At 37.8% G+C, this 18,823-nt stretch overlaps 1 protein-coding gene across 1 annotated transcript in view; it reads left to right on the top strand.

Annotated features, from left to right (window-relative positions):
• The window catches only part of PDLIM5 (PDZ and LIM domain 5), a 189,354-nt gene that overhangs the window by 132,951 nt on the left and 37,580 nt on the right, over nucleotides 1–18,823 (top strand). Inside the window, 6 exon segments of the mRNA XM_030564809.1 lie at nucleotides 1,762–1,890; nucleotides 2,275–2,481; nucleotides 2,984–3,067; nucleotides 3,366–3,371; nucleotides 3,914–4,063; nucleotides 4,651–4,785. Of these exon segments, the coding sequence (XP_030420669.1) occupies nucleotides 1,762–1,890; nucleotides 2,275–2,481; nucleotides 2,984–3,067; nucleotides 3,366–3,371; nucleotides 3,914–4,063; nucleotides 4,651–4,785 (711 nt within the window).

Here is an 18,823-nt window from a genome sequence, read left to right as displayed (position 1 = left end):
AAATTGATCTCCAAAAAAGCCCTATTTTCAGAACCATGACCATCTGAAATTAATGAGTAACTGCTATGAAAGCTGTCATATTTAGCAATGCAGAAAAAGGCTATCCAAGGGTCAGTAGACTTAATCTCATCATTTGTGTCCTGCATTTATTGTTACTGAGCTAGTGTAGATCTTCATTTTCCTGGTGGTCTGATTCTTTCCTTGGCTGAAATCAGTCACTTGTGTCATCCACTTCTGAACCCAAGAAGAGGAGAGAGTTTGATTGCCATTACAGCTCATGAAGAAGCTGGAGCTTATTACTGAATGAAAGCCAGGCTTACTGCCTGTTTGGCAGATTTCACAATGTAAAGTAAAATTCTTATAATTGTCTATTCATTCCTGTAATTAAAGTGCAAATTAGTCACGAGGCAATATACCCAACTGCTATAGCTTGTTTGGTCTGTCGTTTATTTTCCCCATATAAAATTGTTGTATTAAAATGTGGGCATTCCTTACGCTTCCAAATGTTTAAGTGTTTATAACTAATTTAGAAATTACTTTTATGGATTTACCCATTCACTCCTTCAAGGATCACTCATTTCCCAGGCAACCTTAGCCTCCAGAAAAAAAAAGTGTCCCAGATATCTTGAAATAGACAGACATAATATGAAGCTGGTCAGTGGCAACAAGAGTCTTTAGGTTGTTCAGTTACATCTGTGAAAAGTTGTCATGTCTTAATAGTATCACAAATGTGGTTTTGGGTGGACTAAAAATAACTTTTAAGGAAGGTGGGTTGTCAGTGTGAATGTTGCCATTAAAATGAGGGAAGATACATAACACCAAAGTAATATGTATGCCAAGTGGTTGATTTGGAATGTTAGTCTTTACTTTTCAAACGGTATAAGAAATACTTTGAATTAGGTATTCTTACTATATCACAAATTTATATATTATCCTTTACTATATGGTGCTAAATATGAATAGTCAAATCTTGACGTGCTGTTGCTGATTAAAAGGCAGCTAATAGTATGTTCTGAAATAAGTGTAATGTTTAGGTTTTTATTGGAAAAGTGTCAGCTAGTGTTAAAGTAATCCCTTTTCTAGCCAACAACAAAGAAAAAAGAATATCAAGTAACTGTTCTGCACGAAATGAGGGTGTAAATCCAAACGTGATTGAAAAATTCCCCAAAGGAGAACAAGCTCATGTGATGTCAGACTATTTCCCTGCATTCAGAGTCTCATACAGAGCCCAGTGAAATCAGTGAGACTGTAGGAACTGAATTCAAGGGCAGCTCCAGAAAATAACTGGAAAGGGCAAAATCCCTGTGTTTGTCATTAGGGCTGGTCCCCCCAGCTCCCCCCCCCCCCCAAAAAAAAAAAAAAAAGGCTGGAAGGGGACTGCACCAGTATAATTTTCTATATTTTTAGTTGAGCCATCTCCTGGGTTGAAAAATGAGGGGAAAATTAAATGAAGTGCCCACCCACCTGCCAAAATCTGTGAATTTAGAAATGTTGATCAAATTTCAGAACTTCATGTAAATGGGAAGGTGTGTGTAAATGGGGTGGAGGGCGGTGGGAGGCTTCTGATTGCCAAAGATTTAATCCAAACAAAATACTAGCAGCCGTGTATATATTTTATTGTTAACTCACCATAGTTCCTTTAGTATGTAATGAAAGTAATTATTTTCCTTGGAGGCTATACACTGTGATACTATGGGGGGGTTTTATATTTATTTTCTCTGCTTAATGTGCTACTTATATCTCTGCTTTCTTTTGCCTTAGAAAACTCTTGTTTGACAATCCTTTGGGAGCCTTACCTAAGTGTGCACCTCATCCACCTGCTGCTGTTCAGGTTTTAAGTGTCAGTAGTCAAGTAGCCACAGTGTCTAAAGTGGCATCTACTTACACTAGGTAGTGTTTCTTACGTCACCCGTTCTGTTTCAAGTATATCAGAAACTGCTGGAATCATGATTTTAAAAAAAACAACATACTTTGCTTTCATTGTTAAATGAGGCTGTTTGTAAGTTGTCAGAGTTAAACCTTGAAAAAAGCTACTACCATGAGGAAGCAGTATGTGGCTGGTCCTATTTTTCTTGCTGCATTTTTTGTTAATCCGGAAGATAATACAGCAGAGTCCCTATGCTGTGCCAGTAGCATCTTGTCACAAATAAAACCCCTGTTAGAAATAGATAGCAACTATTGTTTATCTTTTTATTAAATAAAGAATTCCAGTTGCAGTGCTTCTGCATATCTGGTCTCATAATAACTACTACTTGTTAAATTAATGTCAACCAGGAAAATAACTCAATCTGCAGAGTTGAGTGCTCCAGGTCCAACAACCTTAATGACAAATGAAGCCGGTAAAGAAAGTTCTCTATCTGATAAACACACAGTAGCTACACAGACCTCTGAGCCACCCCTGCTCACAGTTGCACCAGTGGAGCCACCTTGTGCAGTCCAGTTCGTGGAATCCATACCTTCGGTGCTTCCTATTCCTGACAGGTACACAAATCTTGGCCATGTTAAAATTGGAATACAAATAATATAAAATGTGGTTTCATCTCATTTTAGGGTGTGATGCTGTAAAATGTGCATTGCCATGTTATCCACTACCATGGAGTTCTTGGAGCAAAATGCTGTTTTGGATGTGTGATGAAGTGCCATAACGGAATTAGTCCCTTACCAAAATGATATGTTGACCTAGTGGTGAAATGCTTTTCTCCTGAAAAATGCAGTGAAGGGGAAAATTGAGGGAAGTTGATTTTTTTTTTTTAAATAGCCGTGATTCAGTTCAATTTTTAAATAGATTTGTAGCAAGGAAACTTTTCGTAAGGCTTACTGCTATTAGTCAGTAACAGTAACCTATACTTGACTTTTTTTTCTGGAAGGCAAGTGTTTTATTTTGTCATATTCACTTGCATTTCATGCTCCTTGCTATTGTTGCCTAAAATATGCTAGATGTGAATAGAATGTTCTTTTACCCTCTCGATATTTTGGGGGGCAGGCATTCTCTATTTGTGCCTTCTTTTGAAACAAGTCCTTTTGTTAAAAACTCAGGCTCTCAGTATAGATCATTAAGTCATGCATGGTAAAATGTATGCTGTGCACACAGAAGACTATTAGGTGAAAGCATGGCAATATCTCTATTTAAATCAAAGCTGCACTGCAAAATACTGTTGTCATTCACGTGTTTCGTTTAGTTATTTCTGAAGCTGATTGAAAAATGGTGTGGAAATTAAGTTGTTGTTTTCCAGGGTTCTAAATGGACTTTATTTTGTTCAAAATATTTTTCAGTATATTTATCTTTGTCTCTCCTCCTTTTCTTTTTATTCTCCTCCCTCCTGGGGACAGTGATTTGGGGGGGAGAAGGGTAAGAAAAAGTGGAGACAGAGGTACGGAGGGAGGTGAATAGAAGGAAAATCTGGAAAATATTGATTTAAAAAAAAATTTCTGATGTGCACTAGTTACTTCTTGTACCTTAATGTCTTTTTTAAATTATGTTTTTGGTATAATATTATGCTGATTCTGACTTTAAGGCAATCAGCAGAATAACTTTCAAATTCATTTTGATGCTCTCATGAAGAACTAAACAGAGAATCAAAAACCTTGATCCTACAACATGCTGTGTATAGTGGACCCCTGCACCCACACTGAGTTAGTTGTAGGCTAAGGGCCCAAGGTTGTGAATTGTTGTACCTAATTAGATTTTTTTTTACTGAAAGCTGTATTGATCATTTAAGAGTGTTGTTCATAAGAAAAATAATTTTTTCCATATTAATGTTTAAGGGTTAACAGAGAAGTCTTTCCACCAACTTATGTGTTGAAATGGCACCTTAATGATGGCACAGTTTTCAGTGATTTTTTTTCAAGCTGCTTCTACTATTTCTTGGCTGAGATCTTTCCTTTCTCTGTTTTCTCCTCTTTTCAATGAAAGCTTCTACACTAGAAAAGTGCTGCCTGAAAATCCATTGGAAGATCTGCCAAAGTTTTCTCCCATTCCTGTTCCTTCTCCTTCCAGGCAGAGCTCAAAAGTTATGAGCAGTGCTGCCGCTGCCGTGTCTGCTGCTGTTGCTGTACGGGCCAGGTAGAAATCAGCTGTAAAACGGAGCCTTTTTAATTTTTGTCAATCTGTTTCAAAAAGCTCATGCTCATACAGGAGTTAATTGGGAGAGATGTAAAATCAGAAATGGTTAACTTTCACCTTAGCAGTATGTACATGGGGTTAGAATAGAGCCAAGGCTCCTATGTTCTACTCCCAGCTCTGCTATTGGCTAAGTCTGGGACAATAACTTTAACTTTTCTGAGTCTGATGTGTCCCATTTTCTTCCTGGATAAATTAATAACCCCTTGGCTTGCATGGTGGTTGAAGATAAATTGATATTTGTCAATAGCTTTTAGATCCTTAGATGCCACAGGCTATACTGGGACATTTTCTGACTATCTAAACATTTATTATGTTTCCAGTTATTAAATAATTTTGCAGACACTGAAGTGGTTTCTCAATAAGTTTCTCAAGGGAGGGAGGGATCACTTTCCAGTTATAATTCTTGTCGCACTCTTATGGAAACTGTTGGGAAGCTCGGATCTCACATGTTTTTAGTAGTTTCTGTCAGTTTTCATCTTTGTGTGGATAGCTAGTGTATTTACCAGGTCTTTCTAAATGCTTGCTAGACTCTCCGATCCTAATGTCTATCGTTCGCTCTTGGATGCCCTTCTCATCACCCCTATCACTAAACCTCCTCCTCTACAAAGTGTCAGGCCCTCAAGGAAATCAACAAGTGCTTTGGAGTTGCAAAAGAAAGAGAGGTATTGTATGAGAGTGATGCTTTTTTTGTCACTGAAGGCTAATAAGACACAAGTTTCTGTATTGGTATCTTTTTTCTGTTGACTGCATCTTCTAAGTGATCTGTCTGATATGCTCTCCTGCATGATATCACTGGTCCAGTATACCACTGAATCCACCTCTTTGCAGAACTAATCTGCACTTTGGTGGTCCTAACATAGTTGATGCCCCATTAATTTCTTACCTACAGTTGTGTGACTTTGAGGTACACAGTACACTTTGTAATGCACAGTCAGTTTTATGGAGGCATGACCACTCCGGTTAAATTATTGGAGAAGAAACAAAAAACAATCACTGGAGACTTCTTGTATGAGTGAGATATTTGCAAGTTTCATGAGCAAGACAACCCCATGTTAAGCTATTGGAACAAAGAACTTTTATTTCTCAAAGGTTGACTTTTCATATATATAAAAACTGGCATGTTGTACAGCAAATAAATATTTGTAAACATAATTGCCATTTATGCCCTTTGTTCAAGTGCCGGTGACGTTAGATGTGCCAGGACTTTTTATTCCTGTTTCCCAGCTGCAACTATGTTAGAATCAGCTTCCTTGGAAGCTACTGGTATCTAATGGACTTCATCCTCAAAGCCACAAATCTGTATTGGTGTTTTTAAATGGCAGTGGCTCATTAATAGTGTTCAGAAAACACCTAATGGAGGAACTTCCAGATGGGTAACACTGCACTTACCAACACTGTTTCTCTTGGGTAGAGAACTTTAAGGAGACAGAGCCCAATTTATAGGTGCAGTTGAGCTCCACTTGCAGCAAAAAATGAGGGGCAAGACAAAGGTACATTTTTCTCTGGTATTCTGGGGCTGCTGACATCACTTTGGACCTCAGAAAAAGTTAAATCAGCCTGTTTGGGGGGGAAGTTGCCAAATAAATTGTAGGCATGCAAGGAAAAATATCCTCAAACCATTGATTTTCAAAGTTTCATATTTTGCTGTATCAACTTTTAAACAGAAATGAAGAAAATTTATTTTTTGTTAGGGCAGGCTTAAGTTCATATAGTAAATTAAGAACTGTCTGTCTTTTTGTCTTTTGTGACTTCTGTAGAGGTTAGCCTTCTGTGTGCAGCAAAATGAAAAGCCCTTTAGAAGCTTTGAAAGCTTTTATAGTACTCTTGACACATTTGAATGCATTGGTTGAAGTTCTGAAATCAATTGTATTGTCATTGACTTTAGTAGAGCCAGGATTTCATCCATGTCTTTATTCCCTACATCATTAATGGAGTTGGAAAGTTATGGTGATTATAATTTAATTCACTGACTTCAATAAAACAGAACCCACTTGGTGTTTTTTCCTTGTTGCTGTTTCTTGTTGGAAATTTTTTTTTTTGTGACGTCACAAAGAGATGCATTGAATCAAGTTGCAGAGAGCAGCTCTAACAGTAAAAAAACAACCAGTCTCTGAGATTAGCTGTGTCGCTCCCAATTGTCCCCTGACAGCAAGTGAACTGCAGTTTTTATGAATTAAACAGCAGTAACAAGGAATGTAAACTTGAGAAAATTCACGTTGCTGACACTGAAAATTTATTGGTCTAAGTTTTATTTCTAAAAGGCTTTTTTTAGATTTTGTTAACAGAGAAATTATGACTTTGTGTTAGACATTTGAAATTCCTGAACTGACTCCATTCTGACCATGTCATCTTGGGTGAATGTTCTGGGTGCGTCTCTGGTTTGGAAGAGAGAGCATTTTTTCCAGTTAATTCAGGAATTTTCTTCCCCTTTCTCCTTTTTTGGGTGAAGTTATCGTGTAATTTTCAAGGTTAAATTATGCAGAGCAGAAGGAGGAGGAGGAGAGGTTTTTAAATGTGCTACTGTCTCAAACAGCATGAGAGGGAAGTGAAATTCAGAGACAGCACTTATACAGAGAGGGAGAATGAGGGGTAAACCTGGGGATGCATTAGTCATTCTTAGAGTTGCTCAAGAATTTTTCAAATGCTTTTTTTCACTGAAAAACTGTTTGTGAGGAACGGTCAGTTTCAACAAATTTCAGAATAGTCCAAACCTCCCATTTTGACATTTTCTAAGTGAAAAATTTTGTTTTTTCAGTTCAGTATGGCTTGTTTTGAAATTTAAGTTAATTTATACTAAAATTTTTAAAAAGAAAAGATTGAAATTGAAACAGCATTTCATAATTATTTAAATAAAACATTTTGATTGACCCAAATTGAATTTTTTTTTGGTTAGTTGATTCATGAAAATTTGAGATTTCTACCTTGTTCCAGTTGAGGATGGGAATGGTTTGTTTTTTTTTAATGTCTCAAAAATTCTTGGAGGATGGGAAAACATTTCTTGGCCAGCCTGTGTCACTTTGGCAATTGGCCTTCCCAAAAAGCTCTTCAAATTAATACCCAGAGAGCAGGAAACCTTGAATAAAACACTTCAAATAGTATCAACAGACTTTGTTTTTAAAGACTGTTTTTTCAGGCATTGAATTATTTTAAATTAGATCATTTAAAAAAGAAATTAAAACCTGATCATGCCCCTTTTAAGGATTCTTCATTCTCTGGGCTACCTCAGTTCTGAGCTCTGCAGGCAGATATTGGTGTTGGGTCCTGGATGGTGGTATCACATACCTTTATTTTTATTTTATTTAGTTGATTTAAATCAACAAAGCTTCTTACTAATTTCACAGATTGGACATGAGCCGAGAGGGTTAGCTCAGAACAATGAAAGAGAAAATTAGACCATAAATTTTTAAAAAAAGAAAGAAAGAAAAAGAGAAAAGTTTAACACTTCAGGACAAGATAGTGCTCAAACGTCTCCCTGATATCTTATAACCCCAGTGCAAATATGGATAAAAGGACTGCTTACCAGTTGATGGAAACAAAACTTTGTCTCATTATTTGATAAAACAAGAGAGTCACCTGGCTAAGTTCAAACCCAATTAGGGTAAATAAGAACCATCTTCCATTTAAGATAAGCATGTATTATAGTAAAAATGGTAAATTATGACAAAGGACAACAGCCCTGATGAGATTTCAAGGAAATAAATCAGTAAAAATGAGAAATTAGCCGTTAGAATGCGTACGCAATACTTGCAACATGCATTGTCTTGAAATAATACATGCATAGGATGTAACACTGAAGATTGTTGTTTTAAGCAGCAGTCCACATGATTGCACAGCTTGATGGCAAGTAATCAGCTGTAATAGGAATTGTGCATCCTTAGCCAAAGAGGAGAAGGCACTGAATTATACAGTAGGAAAACCCTTCTGAAAATGGGACTGGTGCAATTTAGAACATAATATGGGTAATGGATCATGGACAGCTTTGTTGTTTTGTTTTTCTTATGTTAGGTAAGTTAGGTAAGTTCATTTTGCAAAATAATCAATATATTGTTAAGTATCAGAGGGGTAGCCGTGTTAGTCTGGATCTGTAAAAGCAGCAAAGAATCCTGTGGCACCTTATAAACTAACAGACGTTTTGGAGCATGAGCTTTCGTGGGTGAATACCCACTTCGTCAGATGCATGTGGTGGAAATTTCCAGGGGCAGGTATATATATGCAGGCAAGCTAGAGATAATAAGGTAGTTCAATCAGGGAGGATTTTTTGCTGCTTTTACAAATATATTGTTAGTCACCCGTTATTATCAGGTCTTGTGTTTTGGATATGTCTAATTTGTTCTAGATGTGCTGCCTCCTCCTCTTTGTCCTGATCTAGTGATCTGTGGTAGACCCCATTACCATAATGTCACCTCTGTTTATTACCCCTTTTATCGTTGCCCGGAGACTCTCAACTAGTCTGCCTCCCACCTCCTTCTGGACCTCAGAACAAGAGTATATGTTCTTGCTCCATAATGCAGCACCACTTCCCTCTTTACCCTGCCTGTCTTTTCTGAACATGCAGTACCCCTCTATATCGACATTCCAGTCATGAGACCTATCACTACTATATGTGAAGCAAAGAAGTGACATGCTTTCTATTTTAATTTGAAAATATCAGATTTTTTCCTAAAAATAATCCCTATGGCAACTACTCTTGCTGAATGGCAGCATTTTAGAGGGAGCATAATAGGAACATGTTGCAGCACTGTCTGTACCTTTCTGCTTCACGTATCTGGTAGGTTACAGCCTGCAGAATTACTTAAAAGGAATGTAGCATGTCCTCATAGGATTAAAACTGGTGCATACTCTGAGGTAATACACTTCTATTTATTCTGAAAGAAGCTTTGAAGTTGATTTTAGAGTGCTGCTGATGTTGGGATTATATGTGCTCCTTAACAGAACTTGATTTGAAAAACAGAGCATGAATAACATTGCCTCACCCACCCTATTTCTTTTTTAATCCTGGGATGTTTTTTCCTTTATAAATCACGGGAACATTGTTATCTTTAGCAACATATAAATATTTATATTTTTAATGTGAAGTGTAAATGCCTTTTTATAAAGATGAATGGGATTGTTTGAGGGGATTGGGAATTTGTTACAATTTCTCTTGACTTTTCTCTCTTTATTCTTGGCACCAGGTAGTCTATTCAGCAGGGAAATTACAGTTATCTACAAACATTATGTAATGGCTTTTGCTTTTTTCAAACCATATGCAAATTATAATAATGTACATTATTTTGTCATCACCTCATGCTTGGTTTCTTTTTCTTGAGAAGCCACAGCATGGCAAGTCATTTCAGATCACACAGGTAGTCAGTATGGTCCCCAAAAAATTGCATATTTAAGCCAGAATTTTAGCTGAAAAAACTTGTTGCATATTTTTTCCTTTAAAGTTGCAATGGTGTCACTATATAGAAGATTATCACATTTCCGGGGCGGGGGAAGAGGGTGGGCTGGTGGAAGAGGACAACAAAGCTTACTTTGATTAAAAAAATTCAAGGAGGTGACTAGCTATCCAAATTAGAGATCCATCCTGGGCTAAAACAGCCATGTTGTTTAAACAAGAAGGGGATAGAAAATGTAGTTAGGACATATGGAGGTGGTGCGAGTGAATTTTGTCCAGCAATTAAAAATGTACTAAATAAATTCATTCCCTTATCTATTTGATGTCTCTAGGTTAGGATGTAGTGGACATTTCCAGATATTCTGGAACCTGGACTTAATCCTCCAGATTCCCTTCACTCGCCAAAGAAAAGCAGTTTGAACGCAGTGATGCAGCCTATCTATACAATTAATTGCATGTGTTTTTTATGGAGATGTGCAATGAACAGTAAATGCAGGTTTCCCATTTTCTGTCTAGTAGGCCATCTGCTAGCTTTGACACCATGTGTTATAGGTGTTCTGTAGAGAAAACAGTAGGACTAACTTTGGACAGCTAAGACAAGAGTTGGGATACTGGCATTTAATCAAGAGTGCTGAATCAATTGAAGTGAAAGTCCCTTCTTTATGGTTGCATATACTTTCAGTAAATACATGTTTCCCATGATATTGCAAATGATCTATTGATCTTGTAGGTGCACAGTTGCAGCAAGTGATTGAGAGTCAGGATTCTTGGGGATATTCTCAACTATCCCATTTTCTTGCTAGGTGGCTTTGGGTGAGTCACTACAATGATCTGCCCTTCAGTTTATAAAAAGGTAAAATAATGCCTCCCGACATTGACATTGCAAATTTACCATGAAAATGTCAGATTAAAGGGCCTCTTTCTTGCTCTCCATCTCTAGTGTAAGATGAGCATTCCTATAAGTACAAATCTTTAGTAAAATTGTATGAGCAGTTTATTCAAACATCTGTTTGTATGCAGCACAGTCTTGTTCTGCCTGAGATTCATATTGAACTATTATGTGGTAAGATTTAATACAATGGAAGATTTATGTCTTTATTAAACCATTTGGGTTTAGAAGTAATGAAACTGAATCAAGGCTGTCATGTTCCATTTGGATTTGTGAGGCTCCAGAAAAGATGAGGTGCCCCATTTTTTTGATGTTTCTATAACTTGCCCCACTTTGTCATAAGGGTTTTCGTATTCTTCAGGGAAATTAACTACACAGATTGCCAGGTCATATGGAGAAGACATTTGCAGACTGATGCTGAAACTTTCCATAACCCCTTCTTTGTACAAATTTGCTCAAGACTGCTGGGAGCTGTTTCTGAAAAGACACTGCTTCTAGGCTAGGAGATGGGGTTAAAACACCATTCATACAGAATGGTGCTAGCAAAATATGCTATTCTGAAGGTGAAGTTTAGTGTGGTTGTCTTTTCAATGAAGATGGTGGTGATGGCTGTTCACATCCAATCTCCAAGTCTGAAACAATGTGGTCAAGCAAATGTATCAATCCCGGATGTTCGTTCAAGGCATATTGTATAACATTACTTCTCTGTTGGTTGCTATAAGCATGGAATTAATTTTCACTGAAAACTAAAATCAATTTTCTGTAATCTACCCCTGTTCTCCCTAAGTGATGCAATTCCCTGTCATTCCTAGCATTATCAAAGAAATTAGGAACCTTAGCACAGAACAATTTCTTGAACTGAAATTAAGTAGCTATACATTTCTACGCTGATCTTCTCAAAAAGGATGCTTTGATTCCTAACTCACTTGATTAAAATGTAATGGTTTTAATGCAGAAACCTGAGATTTCCAGAAGGCTACCTAAGCAGTCACTTAGAAGTACACTTTGCTTGTAGAAAATGACACTTAGCAAGCTGGTTTAACTGCACACAAAGTAATAAATTAAAAAAAAAAAATTGTACGGTGCACAGTAAAGGAGAGGATGGGATGTATGCCAAGTGGAAGAGAGAACAAATGGTACTGGAAATTGGGGGGGAACGATACAAATCTATCTGAAATTTTCATATTTTAGAAGAATATCTCCTTCAAAGCTCCCATTCATCAAGAAACTTGTCACCTTTCCTAAGAAGTAGCAAGAAAGTCGATTTTTGTTGTTAGTTAAAAACAAAAAGCCATGTGCACCCTTATCAGCTGCTAACAAGATATTTTAATTTAGGACATTTTCAGTATTTGTGACTGTTACACGGCAGTTCCATGCATTCCAAAAGAGCTTCTGAAGCATTAGAAACTTCCATTTCTTCATGGCTCTGAAAATATCTCTAGCTGCTGGAAACGCCAGGGAGCAATAACATGTCTGTCTAAATACAGTTTTGTTTCAGTTCTGTGGAAGTCCGAATGATTTTATTGGCTGCCCCCTGCGGAAAACTGGTGTGTACCAGACTGAGGCATTCCTAGTTACACACGTAATTAGGAAAGCCTAAGTCACGGGTGCTTTGAGTTAGTGTGTTTACAGGTAAATCAACTGGCTTCTTATTTCTGTAATCAGAGTTGAGGGGAAACAGCAGTAGATTATTAAAACAGTTAATCCCCACTAAATGACATCCAGTGAAAGGAACATTGTACTGTGTACGTTTTTCGTCACTTCTCCCTGCAGGCTTGTAATACATAATTTCTGGAAGTTGAGTCAAGCCTTGGTAGCTTGTGCAGGGAAGCATGTGAAGTTCTACCTTACATTTACCAGCTTATTAGCATTAAAAGTTATACAAACACATGACACATTCATACCTCATATAGGGGCACAGCTCATGCTTTTTACAACAAGAAATCAGACTTAAGAATCATCTTCAAAATATGTATCTCTAATGCGCATGCAACTTCCAACTGCCAGGCCTGCACTCTTCAGTGGATTCCATAAGCATTGTGAGTTTATTTCTCTTTATTTTTCAGTTAAGCTTGTCAGTCTGTCCACTATACATTTCAGTTTTATTCAGATTTCTCAGCATTAAGTTAAGCACCTAAGCAACTTCTGACACGTGTTCAGTTTGGTCTTCATTCTCCTAATCTTAATTTACAGTAAGGATCCAAAAGCAATTTGGGAGAAATAGTACTTATCTCACACTTCACTTATCATTTTATTCTGTTCCATTCAGGTTTTTAGATCACTCTCAGATACCATAATTTCCTGGGTGTCTTTTAGCAGTATTTTAAGCAACATGACTAACATCTGTCATGTGTTTTGTTCTCTTGCTCATTCTCTTCCCTAGTTGAGAACTGTGCAGCAGGGTAGTGTTTTGTTTTGGTAGGAGTTTAGTTGCTCATTTAGTTTTGTTTTCAGTGTACATCCTATTCTGATTTGCATAGAGAAGACAAGTCTAAGAAGCGTATCTTGCACTTCAAGTGAAAGATTTGTGATGACTCTTCGTCCTGGCGGGAGTTAATTACATGGTTTCAGCACAGAAGAGCTTTATCCTTATGGAAGAAAGTTTCATTGTGCCAGAGTAATGGAGAGTCAACCTCTGTCTTAATCTCTAGTTTTAAGTGCCCAGGCTATTGGACAGAGAGATCTTGAACTTAACTTGATAATAACCATCCTTTTTTTTCCCCCTGAACACCAGCCTGTTCACCCATCCAACCTGGAATGTCTTTTTTTTTAATTAATTTATTTTCCTTAACTATTAATTAAATACCTAAAGGATTTTAGGAGCACTAGTCTCAGAAAGTCAATAGGACTTGTGCTCTTAATCCCCTAGGCACTTTTGAAAATTTCTCCCATAGACTTAATAAGAAAAAAAATCAGTTCTTAAAAGCAGTATCTTCTTTCAGCCAATGTGGTTTTAGTTATTTCTAGAAATACGTGAAGCTTTCTATTCTGAAAAGGAACAGGAGCTCTATTTTAAAAAAAAAATTAAAAAGGATTAAAATTGGCAAAACTTTAAGGCTTTGGCATAGAATTATACTGCTCTTCACCCTGAACATTGTTGGGAGAACTCAGAGGCACTCGTGTTATAAATCTTGGTTTAAAAAAAATGGACTTCATCATTGCTATACTCAATACATTTGTATTTTTAATTAGTACACTGAATAAGCAGTTTAGTGTTCTTTTTTGTTAGCCTCCACAGCTATTAATTTTTCTTGAATTTCATTAGTACTTTTTTCTGCCTATTGTATAATTTTCTCCAGATCAAACATTTTTACAGATATAAGTCTAATTTATTCTTAAAGGAATCAAATCAGACATCTAAATCTAACATTGCTAGAAGAATATTCTCAAGTGTAACCTTAGTATTAACTGCTGAAATGAAACTTTGTATCGATTATGGCCAAGTTTTTGACAATGTCATGCACTGTAGTAGTTTTCTCCCTCTCTCCTCTTTCGCCTTGTAACTTTAGTCCCATTTGAAATCTTCAAAAGGGACTAAAGTTACAACGAGAAAGAGGAGAGTGGTGTAAAAATCAGACTTCTAAATCAAATGTTGCTAGAAACTTCTCTGCTTTGTTGCTTGCATTTGGGAGGCAGAAATGATTCACCCATGAAAGCTTATGCTCCAGTATGTCTGTTAGTCTTTAAAGCGCCACAGGACTCTTTGCTGCTTTTACCAGACTGACATGGCTACCCCTCTGATATAGAGAGAGAGAGAGAGAGAGAGCATTTCCTGAAATCTCCTTTTTTAGGGGCCCTCAGTGAGTAGCAACAAGTCCTTCATGGGGAAAGGTAGGCTATAACTCCTTCACTCTCTGATACTGCCTGTAGGTGGGGAACCTTCTAATGGAGGTTCTCAGATAGCAGCAGCCTGTCAATTAAATTTTTGACAGTTCTTAGGGCTGGTTTTCACTATGGGAAGATGGACGCTGCTATAATCAATGCAGCAGGGGTCAACTTAGTGGGTCTAGTGAAGACCTACTAAGTCAACCGCAGAGCACTCTCTGGTTGACCTCAGTACTCCAGCTCCCTGAGAAGATTAAGGTAAGTGAACGAGTGAGCGTCTCCTGTTGATGCAGCGAAGTGAAGACACTGGGGTAAGTTGACTTAAGCTACATCGACTCCAGCTACATTATCCACGTAGTTGGAGTGGCATAACTTAGGTTGACTTACCCTGGTAGTGGAGACACACCCTTAGTATGTAAAGGAATATATTCAACTCCTATCTGTTAGGAACAGACAGAAGAAGCAGGAAGAGGTGGCAGAGTTCCATCTCAAGGGCTGCTGAAACCATTGGCTTGGAACTTTTCTCTTGTTAAATTTCTTCCTTGGTTACATCTGGAGCAGAGTATTGTGGACTCTGAGCATTCAAAAATCAGAACACTGGCTTAAAAACAAGAGATTTTCTTTAAAAAAATAGTATTGGGCTCTTTTTATTTGCTTTTTGGTTTTAAATGAAATCTGGGAGTCTCACTTAATCCCATGACTCCAGGAGCTGAAGCTTTAATAAAAACATCTGAAAATCTGAATCAGTTAGTCACAGGCATAATCTATAGCTTCGGATCACTACAATCGCAGATATTTAACTTACGACGGAAATAGCGAAGTGCTTTAGGCATTCCAAATTACACTTCTGTACATATTTCAAGTTTAGTATGGTTAAAGATGACTTGTATCACTATATAAACAAAAATAAATCAATTGTTGGCCCAACCAAATAAAGCAGCAGCTGAAAGCAGCCTTAAAGACTGCAATTGTCCACTGGGTTTACCTCTGTCATCCCATACAATTTTTTTTTTTTAAATAGGATATTATAATACAGCAAGCTGCCATGTTTTCAACATCTGGTGCTTACACTTTGGGAAGTTGTTTTTTCCATTTTTGAGCCAGATTCTCCAGTGGTGTAAGTTGGCTAGAATGAATGCAAGTCAATGGACCGTATTGATAGCCTCTCAGAATCTGGCTCCACCTTGCTAATTTTTTTAAAACAAAGCTGTCTTTGCGCAAAGGAAGTTGTTAATTCGGTAAGATTTTCTTACATGTGCTCTTGTATGAGGGAACATATTTTACCTTAAAGGTGGTTTGTCAGTTGGTGATTGGTTTTTGGAGTGGAAGGAAAGGAAACTGCTTTAATTTTTGTTAATGGAAGAAGAAAATAAGTCTCCTGAGAAAATCCTCAATATATAATGGGACTCTTGCCTGAGTGGCTGTGATGGTGGGTATATCAAATCAACTTGGAAGTCTAGGAGATGTGTTTTTGAGCACACTCATTTGGGAAGTCCTCAGTCTTCCCTAAATACACAACCCCATTAATCAATCTCTGACTGAATCATGGACTCAATTCAGAAAGGGATTTGTGGGGAACATTAGCACTTGTAAGACTAGTTTCTATATTGACTGAGTTTTTAGGACCAGATGAACATGGTGTAAAACTACTGCTGTGGGAAAAACTTGGAAGAACCAAGGGAGCAGAAAAACAAATTGCTGTCAGCTTTGCTGAATAACTTGCATTTTTTGAGGCCTTTGTGGGAGTAAGTTTACTTATATCTGAGGGGCCTGAGCCAAAACCCATAAAAGTCAATGAAAAGACTGCCATTGATTTCGGTGCGTTTTGGATCACAGCCTAAGTTATTACTATATTAGTACTTGATTTATTTATTTATTTATTTATTTAAACAGGGCCGTAACCTCACTTCCCTTTTCTTTGTGAAACCACAGTTCTTTTGCAGCACTGTTTGACATTTGTTATTTGACGTTTGACAATGTTATTTGATGTTTGGACATTTGACGTTTGACAATGTTATTTGAATGTCTAAGCACCTGATTGCACCTGCCTGATGTCTTGATGCAATCAGGTGCTTAGACATTCAGATAACATTTACACCAATAGGTAATCCCACACACAGAAAGGGAGGCTACGTTCACAAAACCCAAAAAACATAGGCAATGTCTACACTTACAACACAACAGTAACAGGAAGGGTTCTTCCATCACTGTAGTCAATCCACCTCCCCAAGAGGTGATAGCTAGGTCAAAGGAAGAATTCTTCTGTTGACATAGCACTGTCTACATTGGAGGTTAGGTAGGCATAGCTACACATCTCAAGGGTGTGGGTTTTTCACAATACTGAGAGACGTAGCTGTGCTGATAAGTTTTCAGTGTAGACCAGCCCTTAGGCATGTACCATGTTAATGAATTGCAAACCAAATAACATCCAAATAAACAAGCATGTCATCAGTGTTTGGACTTCAAATTTCTCATAAACATACGATGAAAACAGAAAATCAAAATCAGTAACATTTTAACTGTGACACTGCCTGGAAAAATAATCTGCTGTTTGAAGGTCATTTTGCTTTTGCTGTTAGAGGATCTTTCTAAAGAAAAAGACAAATTGTGGCATTAAGGTCAGATGATCACTGAGATTAAATAACAGAAAAAAGTTAGCACTGAAGTATAAATGTGCTTCATCATAGTATTAGGATGCATGGAATGCAGTATTTAAGAGTCAGTATAAGAATGTAAGCAGATACAAGCTATGCTCATGCTGTCCTGGTGTATGACTGGACTCCCTATTTCTCCTGTCATTCTCTGCCACAGAAAGTGAAGACAGGCTATTATAAAGAGTTATTTCCCCCCCGCACCCCACTGGCCTTTAAAAATGATTAAACTGCAGAATATGCTTACCTTCTCTGATGGGAATTTCCACAGCAAGGGACTGAGCAGTGAAAGTGCCTTTGTCTCCAGTTCCTGAGTTATCCTAAATCACTGTAAACACGAGAACCCAGTGGTCTGGGGAGGGTAGTGAATGGAGAATTGTTAGTCTGGTCCAAGATGTTGAAAAGTTTTAACTATCAGAATGGGGACCTTGAATGAGTTGGACACTGATCAGAAGTCAGTTGTAGAATCCAGGTCATTGTTGTGGTGTGCTCTTGGGATGAGAGACTCTGCTGTACTTTTAAAGAGGCGAGGGGGAGGAGGAGAAGGGCACGCTAGAGTGGCTTTAAGCCTCCTTTGTACTCTCAATGCTGGATTGTTCCAGGGCTTAGAGATACTCTTTGGCATAATTGGGACAGCGCTGAGGGGCTATTTAACTTACAGCAGCCTATCCTGGCTACACTGTGGATGGCACCATTGCTCAAAATCTCCATATTGATGCATACTGCGGTCCAGACTGTGACATGGCTCTCACCTTTTTAATCCATTCCCTTGACGCTCCATCTATGCCAGGACTTGTGAGAGAGTCATTGGAGGACATCTTTACAACTGTTTTCCACAGTGCTTGTCCCAGGAAAATTCTCCCCCAGCTGTCCCTTTATGCCACCCTGGCTCTTTCACCCACCCTAAAGGTGCCAGAGCAGGCCTTCTCCTTAGGCCTCATCTGTGCTATGACAAAATATGTGTTCTGAGTTTACTTGGATAACCTGAGGTAAAAGCCTTCTGAGGACGAGGCAGTTTGTCACTTTTTTGCAAGTCAGCAGGTCAAATTTTAAGGCCTGGGGGGAGCCCAGGGTTTAACTCAACCAACTCATTTTTGTAAAACCTACAAATCGGCTTTCTTCACTAGGATTTTGCCTCAAGTTAGGAATAGACCTTTTTTCATAGTGAAAACAAGGCCTGAGTGTCCGATCCTCATCAGTAGATGTGCTACTTGTTGTACCATGTCCTTTTTAATGGTCTTCAAATACACAGACTTTGATACTACAGATCCTTAACACCTCCTTAAAGTCTGCTGTTGAAAGGATGTGTATTCTAAGCTTCTAAAGAATCAGTAATCTATGGATTTGTGCCTCCAACAATTTTTTTGACATACATATTAACGCTATAGAACATGGGGGCTTACTTTTTATGCTTAGTCTGTCACTGCACATACACTACAATCATAAATCAGTCACTATGGCAGCTGATCACAACTATTCTTATAATTAAAGGTTTGTGTAATTCCAGTAGCGGCTGTAAATACAATGAGGTGAATTGAGGATTTGGTTTTAACTGAAGTCTGAATTTCCTTGTTTGTGGATTTGTCATGAATCCACAAGAACGGTCCTAGGCACATGAAATATTGACACTTCACTGGCAAACAGAAGGCGAGCTCACTAGTTCATAATGAGGGATAGCTCTTGAGAGTATTGAAATTCACTTTTTTTTAATAGGCAAGTCATCATTGTGCACATGTATTATCTAGTTTTCACTAAAAAGTATCAGAAATTTTTACTACACAAACTTGGTATCATATGCTAATACCATAGCCCTGTTTCAGTACATGGCAGTCCATCCACATGTACTGTGGAGTTGTAAACTCCCATAGAGATAAAGTTTATAGGATTTCAAAGGTGTTAGCATTTCTGATTTCAAGGAGGGACGAAATATGGATGTAGTTTTGGCTCTGTTGATG

Source organism: Gopherus evgoodei, chromosome 5 (assembly GCF_007399415.2).
Source record: "Gopherus evgoodei ecotype Sinaloan lineage chromosome 5, rGopEvg1_v1.p, whole genome shotgun sequence".
In the NCBI taxonomy this organism is placed as follows: Eukaryota; Metazoa; Chordata; order Testudines; family Testudinidae; genus Gopherus; species Gopherus evgoodei.
This window is presented reverse-complemented; position numbering and strand designations above follow the sequence as displayed.